Source organism: Lepisosteus oculatus, chromosome 22, assembly GCF_040954835.1.
Source record: "Lepisosteus oculatus isolate fLepOcu1 chromosome 22, fLepOcu1.hap2, whole genome shotgun sequence".
Classification (NCBI taxonomy): Eukaryota; Metazoa; Chordata; class Actinopteri; order Semionotiformes; family Lepisosteidae; genus Lepisosteus; species Lepisosteus oculatus.
Window position 1 is genome coordinate 4,513,260 of NC_090717.1, and position 14,214 is coordinate 4,527,473.

Consider the following 14,214-nt stretch of genomic DNA (forward strand, 5'->3'; position numbering starts at 1 on the left):
GCAGTTGCAATATTTTTTTTTACAAAACTGGGCCACAGCCCATGTGCTTCAGTAAGGTACCCCTGTGAATAAATCCTACTCGTGCTTTGCATTTTTCAGAATAAGTGGATGGATGTTCCAGGCTTTGCTGTCTGTATTTTTGTGACCCTGTGTTTGTTTGGGGGAAAAAAAGAATTACGACAATGGACTGGCATCCCATCCAGGGGGTCTCTTCCCCATTATTGCCAGGATAGGCTCCGGCTTCCCACGACCCTGAATTTGATGAAGTGGGTTGCAAGTGGATGGATGGATAAACATTTTCCAGTAAATGTAGCTTGGAGTGTGTGAAATAAGTTTGTGTAGCCTTTATATGTCTTTCCACCTTCTTTACGATGCTACCTACAAATCAGTTATTGCTCTGCAGCAAATATTGTCCCCTTATTGTAGACACAAACAGCACCCATGACATTTACACCACCTCTTATGGTCTTTTTTTACCTTCCTTGCAAAACGCTGTGCTTTAGTGCCATAATTATTAGTCTTTCTTTTTGCTGTAGTAAATTGAAGGAGAATGTCATATTCCTCCAAAGAATGCTCTCATCTAATTTTTTGGTCTTTAAAATTCCTCATGAAGCCCAGAACATCCTTTAACATCCCCCCAAACATTTTAATTTTAAAACTAATTGGCAAAAATGACCATCTATAATGGGTTTACCCTCAGTGGGGAATTTGTGTATGAGGTCGATGGAAGGGCTGGATTTAAGCCATGCTGTTAGTGGAGAGTGGAAATATAAATCTCTACAGCTGCTAGGCCTAATTTCAGATGAGCAAATATTTGAGCTTTATTTGAACCAGTGTTGAAGGTGTTCACAGCAGAGATCCTGCCATCTGCACTAATGACATTGTAGTGTATTTGCCTTGTGATTCAACGTTATAGACTTTGTGGAGTCGGTCAGTACTAATGTGCCTCATCTTTCCCCCCTTTCCTGAAGATCTGAATGTAATTAGGTAAAAAAAAACATTCATCTAATGCATAGCCAAGTAATTTGGTTTAATGAGGGATTAATGAATGTCAGACTTGCTCATATTTCAAAGCTTTAACATCCCAGACACTTCAGTACTAACCAAAAGAACTAATTGTACGTGATCCCTAACAATACTAACAAACACAATGAAATGTTTTAGAATTTAAAATGGAGAACTGCGTCAAATCAAATTCTTCATTCTCTTATTATATCTGCTCTGAAAGCCATGCAGTTTTGAAAAAGCAGCATTCTGAAATTTGACATAATCTTCTGCAATGTAAGATTCTTACAGTCTTTTTAAAGCATGCTCTACAGTGATAACAGTGTAGATATAATACTCTACAATCTAGAGTGTCAATTTTCAATCTTGCAGTCTCTACTGTTATGTAGTGGTAATAATAATTCTCTGTATTCATATATAGCATTTTCATTCTCAAGAACCTCAAAGTGCTTTAAATATCCTGTATGGAAGAGCAGCCAGTACCTGGGTCATGTGCCAGCTGCTCCACTAAACAGCACATTAGGTAGAGATCAGGTGAGAAATTGTTTCACCAGTTTGATTAAGAGGAAACTTTTAACACCCTTTCAAAAAAAAGTGGCTTTTTTCATGACCCTCATACAGCATAGTGTCTTGTCCAGAGCAAAGAGTGCCACCTACTGATCCCCCAACACTACCTACAAAAGCAACTTGACTGCTGATTATACTGTATATGGCTGCAAGGTGACACCTCTTCTGCCACTAATAATAATAATAATAATAATAATAATAATAATAATAATAATAATAATAATAATAATAATAATAATAATAATAATAATAATTGCTTACACTTATATAGTGCTTTTCTGGACACCACTCAAGGCGCTTTACAGATAATGGGGATCCCCACCACCACCAGTGTGCAGCCCCACCTGGATGATGCCACAGCAGCCATAGTGCACCAAAAACACTCACCACACACCAGCTATTAGCGGGGTGGAGAGCAGAGTGATGAAGCAAGTTCATAGATGGGGATTATTAGGAGGCCATGAATAGTAATTTCCCATGATGGGGAAATTTGGCCAGGACAACTGGGTTATACCCCTACTCCTTTCAAGAAAAGCCCTGGGATTTTTAATGACCACAGAGAGTCAGGACCTTGTTTTTATGTCTCATCCAAAGGACAGCGTCTTTTACAGTAAAGTGTCCCCGTTACTGTACTGGGGCATTAGGACCCACACAGACCGCAGGGTGAGCGCCCCCTGCTGGCCGCAGCAGCAACCTTAGTTTTTCCCAGGAGGTCTCAAGAACCAGACTCATACCTGCTGAGCTCCAGTGGGTTGCCAGTTGGGAGTTTCAGGGTGATATGGCTGGGTGATAATAACCATAATAATAGCAATATTAGAATTTCATTTATAAGTGCTTATCAAGAAACTCAAAAGTGCAATAGTACAATAGCATTCATGTAATACACAATGGGAGAAAAAAGAAAAGCTTAAGAAACTGAGGAATGAAACCAGTAATAAAACAAAATTAAGACCATAAGAAAGGTTACAAATGAAGCCCATCTAGTACATTTGGAACACAGTAAATAAATGATCAAAGGATTTTATCCAGCCTTTCCTTGAAAAAGTTGGATAGTTTCACATTCCAACAGTCACAAATCATACTAGACATAACCTTTAGTGAATTTTGGTTCGTGTTGTGCGGTAGTTTAATAATATTTATATTGTCTTACCTACTTCTATAAAGAAATCAGTCAGCCTGTATAGATTCTACCTTTGGTCATTACATTCTTTGTTATTTTCAAAGAAACCAGTTTTTACGTCAGAAAAGTCAATAACAAGATCTCTGTTGATTCTGTTCATTTTCACCACATAATGGCAAAGTTTACAAACAGAAACAGCTTTTCATTTGTGAATTGGTGAATACATGTCGGAATGATTTTTGTCCTATGAGTTGTAAAAGCTTGCATTTTTGCGAGGTGAAGGGCAAGCCCATTAAAATGACAGCTTTTAAATTGATTACTTCAAAGTGGTCGCATTTTAACCTTTTCTGTAATCCTTGTATATCACGTCAGTAATTAAACCAGATAAAGGCCCAAGACATTTCACTGCTGATAAAGGAACAATGGCGTCGGCTGTAGAGTAATTAAGTGTCATCATTGTTGCAAAGCTGTTCTTTTGGGCTTTTTCTTGTATTTATAGTTTATCACTAATTAGCATCTAGTGTACCTGGTAGCAATTAACATAAATCATTCTATAAATGTGTAACCATAAATCTTTTTGACTACATTATTGTTAAATTCAGACTTAGCTTATAACTTCACACTTAACCGGTGGGTTTCGGTTTATAGCAGTGTAATGAATAATACCAAGCACTCTTGTGGGCCATGCTTTGGACCATAAAATAAAAGCTCACTTTTCACTTTATTCATGATGATCCTTCTAAATCAAGACAAGTCCTTATGATCTTTTTATACCACTTCTTATATACTGCTATACTTACACTGCTAATTTCTGTTATAACGATCAGCTAAAAAACCTGAACAACAGAAGACAAACTGTAGAGATATTGTTTGTATTTTGTAGTGAAATAAGGATCTACTGTGTATGAAACAAAGTACACCTCTAATTAATGAAATCATGGACACAGTGTAATTGTTTTAAATAAATTATTTGTGTGTATTTATAAAACAGGTCTCCAAACAAGATCTTGCAGTCTGACTCCTCCAAAGCTTCTTTGGAAGTATCTGATGTTCTACTCAGAATAGTTTGATTATGTAATTTGATCACATTTCCATTGCTCGAAACTCTTGGTTTAAACTGGCTTAGCTTAAATGGCCTCTCTCCTTGACATCTTTTGTCTTGAGGAAAAAATGAGGCACTTTGCATGTTATATCTGTTTATTGCTTTATCTCTCAAACGTCTTAAAATGATATGGCTCAGACACTTAAATTTCTTCATCATTAAGCCCTCAAGCCTGCACATTATTCCAGGGCTGTGTGAATGGGCAGTTAACTTGTCAAATGCTTTAATAAAATTTGATGTGATCTTATAGATTAAAAAACAGATAAGGGGCTAGAATATTTCGAGTTGCCAACTGTAAGCTAGAACTCCACAGTCCTTACTTATGGGTGCCTGGAAGTAACATTTATTCTGATTGCAGTCATTGTAAGACTGGGTATTGCAATATCATTCACCATCTTGCCATTTGTCATTTAAGTGTATTGAAAAACAATAAATTGCGTGCAATGAGGTGGAGCAGCATCTTCATGCATATATGTGAAGACTTCAAAAGAGTTGTGCCATAATATCATAAGGAAAATAATAAAAAATAAACAATTCAAGAACAGAAGGCAGTGTTACTTCCCACAGAAAATTTCTCTGTTCAACAAATAGTTTTCAAAGTTTTGTGGCAGTATATCAAGGGTGATTGCCAAATTAGTTCTGGACACTTGCTAATTATACTGTACCTCTACATGAAATGTTGAGAATGTGAAGAATTCTCAATCTTTTCTTTTAAAGTCATGATGGGGTCAGAAAAATGTGAACTAAAAGTAGTGGGGTGAGTAGAGGGAGAGAGGAAGGGTGACATACTTTGTCATTAAAGGAGAAAAAACAACTTGGATTTCAAGTATTCTGTTTTTTCACTGCTGCTAATTAAAATGCTCAGATAAGCATCATCAATTATGAAAAGTCAACCAGTTAGGAGCATGTCTGGGGCCTCTTCTCCAGCTGCCTTGCACGGGCAAGACATCAGGCACTTGAGTTTATTTATTTCAGCGAGGGGGGGAGAAAAAGACATCTTCTGCAAGAGTGTTGCTTCAAGGGAATGTCACTGCCCTAGTGGTAAACACAACTCATTTCTCGAGAGTGCTTCATTAGGGCCTAATGGTACCCACAAAATTCCCTCTGCAGTTCAACATGAGTCACCCCCTCAAAAATGTTTTATTCAGGAGAACTAAACAGTGATGTCCTCGTACAGCTTATTAATCAACGTGGAGCGGAGGGAAAGTTGTACACCTGGAGACCGCCGGAATGAGAAGCCACAAGAGAGTCGCCGTGATTTTATGCAGGATTTGGAGTAGGCCGTGCGAAAGTGGAGCCTGAGGAAAGGTCACAGGTGTCACCTCACACCAGTGCTTCACAGGGGAGAGTCAGCCGATGAATTGTCACCTGTACGGTGATGGCCAGGCAGATAAGGATCACCACACCTCGTGAGGACGCATATCAATTCTCCATCTGCGGCCTGCAAACTTGTTCTTCAAAGAGACACTCCTTCAGCACCAGAGAAGTGCCCACATTCTTTAAAGAAACATCAGTGTGTTCAGGATTAGTATATTCTTAAAGACTGCAGTAAGAAATCCTTTGTAATGGGAGCAGGCTAGATAAAATATTTTATTCTATTTATCAGTGCTGACAAGCCTTTTAAAATATATCCCTCACAATTAGCGTAAACTAAGTGGTAATCCTAAAGTGAACAATTATAACTTCATCTGGCCTGGTGTACTCATGAATTAATGAAGAACATGTGTCCTCTGAAACAGAATGTTTTTTTCTTTTGCCTTTTTCAAACACGGTTCCTGAAAAAAGAATTGTCTTATTACAGTACTACTACAGTCTTAATACAGACAGTAGAGCTCTCACCCTAATGTTGTATAAAGTACAGCCTAGTCCACAATATAATAATATACAACAAAATTGGTAGAATTACCTAGTCCCTGAGTGCAAGTATCAGCTCACCTTATATAGTATAACAGAGCTTGTTTTCCAATGAGAGTCAATGTAGACTGGGTTCCTCTTGTAAAAGCTTGCCAAGATCAAAATCCAGTGCTGTTGGGGATCTCAGCTGTCAGTGTCATCTTCACTGTTGATTGCGCTAGGTAGGCCTATTATTTGAATTGTGCATCTTCCTGGCCGAGATGACATTAAGATTGTCTCTGGAGGGTAACTCGTTCAAGCAAATTCTTCAATGTTTGAAGAGTAATTTTGCAAGGGGCCCACCTGAGAATCTGGGGATTAAGAACAGGTTCATGCGTTTTTTTTATTCAACAAACTTTTCCTATAACATAGAATAATGCTTTGTTAAATGGTTCGACATGGATGCTTTATGTTAATCAGTAGCTTTCTGTAAAATTATAGTGAAGTTGTTAAAGAATACCTCACAGAATTGTATCAGTAAATACTAATGACATGAGATTGTTTTACAAGGCAGTTGCTGAAGAAGATTAGTTCTATGTGATTTGTGTTAATCATCTGCCTACTTTACATTGATTTACGTGTGTTCCAATTTCACATTAACACAGAGAGCTATAATTGTTGTCATATAGAATATGAATCAAAACATTAATAGGATTTATTTTGATCATTTTGAAATTATCCTGATGATTGAAACATAAAAATATGATTTTATTTTTCCCTCCAATTCCTACAATGATCACACATGTTTTTTTTTGCAGAATCGTAATATTTTCCTTAGCTTTATGACAGAGTTAAGTAGATTAATTTTGTCATTCAGGCTTAACATACAGACGGAATTAAACATATTTTAAAAGAAATTAGAATTTGATGTTTTCATGGAAAAGAATGCAACCCTCTTACTTGTGTTAGAACTTTTATGTTCCTCTCCTAGTGTCAAACCATGAATGCGTTATATCTAGAATTTATCTTGGCCCATGATGTTTACACTGTACCAGATTTCGAATCTTGGTATTGAAGTCAATGTTTCCCTTTTGGTTATTTGTTTACTTTTTCTTTTTATGTTTTTACCTGAGTACATCAAAGTAAATTCAAAATCTTAAAAATGTATTTTTCATTTTTTTCGAGAACAACTTGAGGACGACAAATTGCACAAAAATGGAGGTGATGTATATTTTTTTGACGATTTTCATGTTTTTTTTTTTGTGCTATTTTGGCATTTTCCCATCGGGATTGTAGCGTTTCTTGTCGGCAATCCCATTTTCAATCTCCCATTACCTGTTCATTTATTCATCGAGATTGTTGGATGGTTGTTGTTCTCAACGTCACACAGCCTCATTATTATCTGTATCTTATTTGACACATTTGACACAAAGTCCAGCAGTTCTGTCATTTTCCATTTGCAATTGCATGTGGTGTGAATTTGGAGCGACAGTTGTTCGCTCAGGAGTGAACAGATGTTATGCCGTTGCATTCACAGGAAGTAGCCACTCCAAGCAGGACTGGATCATCCAGTGGCCAGCATCTGAGATGGGAAAAGAGAACAACCCTGTGTGCCAGCCTGAGCCCAGCCAGTGGATTCGCTTTCACCTTTCCCAGAGCCCTAAGGTCCAGTCCAAGTACAACCAGCAGTACGGCCACAGCCCTCAGACGCTGGCGACCTCATACACGCACGTAGACCGGCTCACAGTCGAGGCCCACCTTGGACTCTTTGCACCCCTGGAGGCAGGGCATCGCTCTTTGCCCCCCTCGCCTCGGCAGAGACACTTTGCCCACACCCCCCCGAGAACCCCCCCCGTTGTGACGACGATGACGCCCCCAGGCACACCGCCCGTCAGGAGAAGGAACAAAATGAAGGCCCCGGGGACCCCGCCTCCTGCCTCCCGCAAGCTGATCCACCTGCTCCCAGGGTTCACGGCTCTGCACCGCAGCAAATCCCACGAGTTCCAGCTCGGGAACCAGGTGGATGATGCACAGACCCCAAAGTAAGGCAGCCCCGTCTGCTCCCTCCCATCTGCGCCCATCCGCATTTCACCAATGCACGCTACTGAGGCAGATGCACACAGTCACGGGCATCTCGAACATCTAGGGGAACCGCAACCAATTTCTCAGACCGGTTATTACATCTTAGTAACACAATTATTTAATTGAAAGTATCGCAAAATTTTACAAATTATGAGCTAAACACAAAAACACAAACTTTGTGATGGTAGTGGAAGTCACCATGTTGTCGCGAACCGCCGGTTTCCTCAAGAGTTTGTGCGAATTATGATGAGACGTAGCCCTTCCTGCTCACTAGTCCCTGTAATGACTAATATAATGTGATGTACGAGCAAATAAGTAAAGGTTGTGCAGCAGGCATTTCACTGCAAAAAATGTTCCAACACACAGTTAACAAGTACGTTTTTGTCTGCAAAACTGTCTCAAAGTTAAGAGCAGTATTTTTATTGGATTAAAAGAGATGTATTCACAAGCCTGCTTGCAATAAGGCACTGCGCATACCTGGAAATTTGGTCTATTTTGTGATGTAAATTGGAGGTTTTATATATATACTGTATATAAATATAAAAACATTGCAGTTCCCCTTTAAAGAGTGGCATGTTCATGGTTTTTAACCTTTAATAATTTTTTGCCGTCATTCTGTTTGTATTTTCACTTTAAAACCTTTATACAATACTAGGTCATCCAAAACTAGCAGACATCAATATACTAAATGTATATCTGAAAAATCAATATCAATACATATCATTATAAAAGTAATTTCTCTCATTTCAGAAGAGGAATGTAGATACTGACATATTCCTCTTTCAAAATGGGAGAAATTACATTTTAAAAAGGTGGTGTGAAAACGAACGGAAAAAAAGGACTTAATGCAGTAACCAGCTCCTGGTTTCCGAAGTGCTGTTGTCTGTGATTGAACTACAAGTGTTATAGAATTTGTTTTAATGTATGTGCCAGAGGCCAGAGTGGGAGCTGAGTGAGATACGCAGGTGAAGAGAACAGGCCCTGGAGGAATGGAAGCCATTTTTATCATGTCATTAGTGACATTGCCCTAAGATTGCCCACATGAAACAAGGCATCCCTTGTTGCAGCCATCTGTTTTTTTTCAGTGCTGCCATTCATAGTCCTGAAGAGATGCACTGGGACAACTCAGGCAGCATAAAAATTGATTACCAGTCCCGGTGCCTTAAGACACTACAGACAAACGTTTCTGCACAGTCATATGTGACTTCACAGACAACACTTTGAAGATATATTCTTCACATTACAAATGAGACGAAAGTCAGTTGACAACATATAATTTTTTATATGGTTATATAAAAAATATATGTGGTTATATATAGGTTATGTGCCTCAAAACAGTGAAAGATTGATCGAAACAGAGTGATTTCTTACAGAAGCTCTACATTTTGTTTCCTTTCTTATAAGGGAACTTAAAAGTTACAAGTATCCTTGCTTAGGTGAGCAAAGCAGAAAAATCCTTGTCTGGTAAGTATAGTGGATGATCCACTCTTGTGGTACTGCTTCAGGGAGTTTGGTGCATAAACTCTTGACATGGATGTGATCAGTGTTCCAGGATGATTTGTGATTATGAGTTTCTTTGCCATTTCCCCAGCTTTCCAGATGAAATTAAAAAAAAAAATCACAGCTCTCTTTGACCTCTACCTGAACTATGGACATTTATAATAATAGTGGCTACCCACCCAAAGAGAGTTCCCTGCTCTCTTGTTTACCAAATTCTAAGCACCAGTATATACCAATATACTACCAATACACAGCAAACACACAAACCCCCATGTGAATATTTACTTACTCTTTTCAATCCAAACCATTTTAAAAAATCTAATTAATCACAAAAAGACTGGACAGTTTTTACAGTTTTGATCATTTTTTCCCATTATTTATTTAAAATGTATGAACAATAATTTAATAATTTCCCCTCTGTTAAATTAACGTATTTGTACTCAAGTTCAGCACATAATGTTGAATTCGTGAATCTGCTGACAATTGTCCTCTGAAAGGCATCTGTTAGTTCTTTAGATTTCCTCCTATGTGTTTTTGAAAATGTTTTGGGTTCTTGAAGTGTGATAAGAAAATACAAAAATATATTTTTTTACTTATTCAACATTAATTTTGTTGGTTCGATAGTAGTGTACAAAATACTATTTCCCTGCCACTGACAAGCTCTTGGTATGCATTGCTACAGGTTGATTTTTCACTGAGGCCTGACAGGTAGCCCTTTAGACCTTATGTGAAAAAGTTACATATCATTAAAGAGCCCCATCATTTTCACGCTTAGCTTTGTCTTTCATTTGTGATACTGTAGGTTTCAGTTAATATAATTTTCACAGTGTACCCACAAAGCATATATTTTTAATAGCAATAATGTGTTACTGCAGAAAACATTGCTAATGTGGATTAATGCATTTCTACTCCAGGGGAAAGAATTGCTGTAATTCATTCGCATACATTGCTAAAAATTTAATTTAAAGAATAATAAAACGTTTTACTTTCCTTTGAAGGTTTAACAAAATAAACTTGAAACAAAGCAACGTTTTGAGTCCAGGAGTAAATTGCTTTTATACAGTATAGCAGAAAAGATTCATATTAACTAAAATTTTGGCACAGATTCAGAAAAGCCAGTGTTTTTTTTAATTATGTTCATGCTGTAATTAGTTCAGTTTTTTCCAGGAGTCACTTTGTGCTTGTGTAACCCGATTTCTCCCAACAATACATACTGTTCTTTATATTCTTTGCCTGAATCTTCGCATTCTTGGAATAGATGCTCATGTGTAGCTTCAGAACAAAGCCGCATTTATTTCTAGCTCTCCATTCGTCTCTTAATTAATGAGACTAATGTGCAAGTCTCCCTTAGCCTTTGTCAACCTTTGGCATCTACATTTCTTTATAATGAGGTCTCTTATTACAATAAAAGCACACAGAATATTAGTTTAAATGGGGCATTTTATTTTTTAGTTACTTTGAATGCAACATTAAACACAAAATTAAACAGCTTCCAGTCCAGATAAACATTGTAAATATAAATATCATACTTTCGTATACCTGTTTATTTAACTTGATAAATGTATGTATACAGAACTCCTTTAAAATGTGCTACATCAGCATTTTTTACAGGAAGTAAAACATTCAAAACTCAGCTTTGTGACTCTTTAAATTAATAGCAGTGTTCACATTCTCTGACTTTCTATCAAGAACAATAAACCCTAAGATAGACTCAGGTCTATGACATTCCCATTCTAAATGAGAATATTTCAACAGATTTTGGAACAAATATTTATGTAATATTTACTTAACCATAGTATTAAATCTCACAAATTCATGTGTTCAAATAACACAGACTGCATTCTTTTCCACCTCCTTATTTGCTGTTCTTAAAGGGGTTGTGGCTTTTAAGAATTTTTTATAAGAATTTAAGGTATAATATTCTCTCTTGCTCTCCTCAGCCATCACTGAAGTGAAATGTCATCCTGCATGGTGATTTTTTAGAGTTATTTCAGTATCGGTCATGGTGACAATGTAAGAAAATCACCAGAGCAATATGAGATCAGTGCACTGCATTCTATCAATTGAATTAATTTTCTTCTTTCAAGGAATGAAACATCTTATGCTTAACTGCAGTTAAACTGCGTTTAATGTAAAATCAAAAACAATTTACATGAAAAGGAATTAGTTTCTAATGTGCAATACCTGAGAAAAAGGAATAGCCCGTTTTTGTAAATTCTTTCACAATTACTCTTTTTTTAGCAGCAGCATTCTTGGAGCAGAACAGTGCTTATTTGGGAAATTTTACTTTGCTCACTGATAACAAAGGCCTTTATCTGGTTTTCTGCCTACAGGAAAATGGGAACCTGCAATGCCTAATGAAATAGGAATTTTACTCATTAGTTTTCTTTTTACTCCTCTTCAAAGGAGAGAAAGACCTATCGGAATGAAATACATTTCATAGCTACACCTAACCTGTAACATTATGATTCATTAAAAAATTGAGATTTCTGTTTTTTTTTAGTCATTTCAAAATGAAGGGAACTGTAGTTTATTAGGGGTACTGCTTTTATATAAATCTGAGAGGCAACTTTTGTTTAATTTCTCCTTGCATTATATGAGGATTTAAAGCTTTTCTGTATATGATGCCCAGAAAGAATTGTTCAAGTCAATTAAATTCAATTCGATTCAATTTATTTGTATATAGCGCCTTTCACAACAAGGTCCTGTTGATTAAGAAATACTGTAAACCTTCGCATAACATAGCACTTTTAAAACCATAGTTGCTTTATTTTTTTACAACTGTGCATGTCTTTAGGCAGGAAACTGAATCCTCAGAATCCTTTGGTAAGGTTTGGTCATTTTTAGAATTGTTTATACATCCCTAAAAATCCTAGAATGCATCTGTTTAAATAACATTCCGTCAAAGCTATTAAAATATTGATAGGGTTAGGGGCCCCATGAATCACAGTATGTAAAGCCAATATACAGAATCCCAACTGCGGCTTACTATAGACTACGTTAGTATTCTCTTAATTTTCTGAGTTATATGTGGAGTGTACACTAAATGGAAGTTTTTAAGTGAAGTTTGGGAGGGATGATGACAATCAATCCACTTTCACCCCAGCTGTTCTAAATAATTTCTTAGTATATAAACTTAAACTACAGAAACTAAAATTATCCTGCAGCTAGGATCACACCTTTCCCTTTCCCTCAACGACAGACTCATTTTCTTCTAAATTCTCTTTATTCATTGTAGGATTCATTTCACACCTCTCTTCACCTCTCCTGACTTCACACTACCTGATTGGTCACTCCGTCTGTCCCCTGCTCCCACCTCCTGCCCCTCCTCTCCCGGCTTCTGCTGCTACATTACCTTTGCTTACTGGCCTGTCTTTCTCACACCTGAAGAAGGCTCCACGGCCAAAACGTTGTGTTTTCTTTCTTCTCTTTTCACCATGGAATAAACCTATTACTTGTTACTTATATCATACGCAAATTCCTCTTTTTCACATTTTGTCTGATTCACCCGTTCCACTCCATCTCCACCTGTGATTCCTCCTCTCTCTGCAAGGGGTTGCATCCCCCTCGTTCTTTGGACAAATACTCAGATATACATCCTCAAATGCATCTAATTCTTGGGTGTCATTGTTCCCAGTGAAACTCATTTGGAATGGCCTGGGTTAATCAGGTACACATTATATATTTTCTGTCTCCGTTCTTGTATGTCAGTTTGTAAATATTACTTCTACTCATGTGACAGCAACATGCGTTACTTATCCCAGTACTTTGGAAATACAGATATCAAGAGCACTGTGTGGAGTTTTAACTGTGCACAGTTTATACAATGCTATGGTAAAACAAGCTGCCTTCCAACTGTTGTTCAAGCTTGGATATTCCTGTTTTAAGAATTCATTAGCAGACAGAGACGTAGGCAAGTGTGTAACCCACAACCACTTAAACTTTTGAAACAAATAAAAGTGGAGTGTCTTGCATTCATTTAATTATTTTGTTGTACGCTATCTGCTCTTGTAATCCTAGTGCTTTCCTCAACATATAGTAAGTGCATATTAATGAAGCTCAATTGGTACGCAAATGAGGATGAACATTTTTTACATTTCATGGTATTGGCTAAAGACACCACCTAATGCATGTCATAATAGTGTTTATGATCCTTTTGTTATGTAAAGGAACAGATCAAGAGTGAATATTAAACAATTTTAGAAATTCTTATAATTTGTAACAGAATAACACTGAGGGATTCTGTATTGCCGCTGGACAGTCAAACAGTTGTGTGTAGGTTCAGGTTAAACAACCGAATTTTGTGTTTCAGCCAAATCTTTGCAAGTTCCTTTTTTACCATAGGGTAAACATAGAGTGAAGAAAAAGAACAAGTAAAACTGTCTGATTTATTGTGCCCAAATAGGCAGTTTGTGTTCTTTAACTGTTAAAAAAGTAAAGACAGCAGTTCTTTGCTTTGTCTTCCGATACGTTTTAGACAATGCAGAGAAAACAAAAACTTATGGATGCTTTCAATGATCTCTAAAATATATTTTTTTGAATGATTAAAAGAAAAATGGAAAAATACAAATTAATCACACTAATAAAGCAATAAATGCTAATCTGAGCATCATATTACTCTTGTATGAAATTCTTACATCTCCAGTGTTACAGGCTATCCTATATCACTTGTAGGAATGACAACTCCATTTATATACACTTCCATTTTTTTTTATTTGGTTACAATATATAATTTTCTGTGTCTTTAAAATACTTTCTAAATATTCCTTTTTGATTTGCAGTGATATTTCATCATGAATTTGCTCTCAGACAAAATTTGTAAAGGATTGTGGATTCTGTATGTTCTACATTCAGCTTCAAAGGTTCTCTGCAAGATATATAAAATTACATTTTGTGGAACAGTCATATTAACATCTGTTGAATTCAGCTTCAGGGAAACTACAAAGCAGCTATCAACTACTGCTAATAAGATTTTCAGCAAAGAAGCGCTAAAAGCAGGAAATAG

At 36.8% G+C, this 14,214-nt stretch overlaps 1 protein-coding gene across 5 annotated transcripts in view; it reads left to right on the forward strand.

Annotated features, from left to right (window-relative positions):
* Positions 1-14,214, forward strand: part of ksr2 (kinase suppressor of ras 2) — a 101,925-nt gene that overhangs the window by 19,621 nt on the left and 68,090 nt on the right. For 3 of the 5 annotated variants that reach the window (XM_015366388.2, XM_015366389.2, XM_015366387.2), the window contains exons 4-5: positions 6,813-6,848; positions 7,165-7,669. In XM_015366388.2, coding sequence (XP_015221874.1) covers positions 6,813-6,848; positions 7,165-7,669 — 541 coding nt within the window. The remainder of the gene's footprint in view (positions 1-6,812; positions 6,849-7,164; positions 7,670-14,214) is intronic. The other 2 variants (XM_015366391.2, XM_015366390.2) reach the window with 1 other exon arrangement.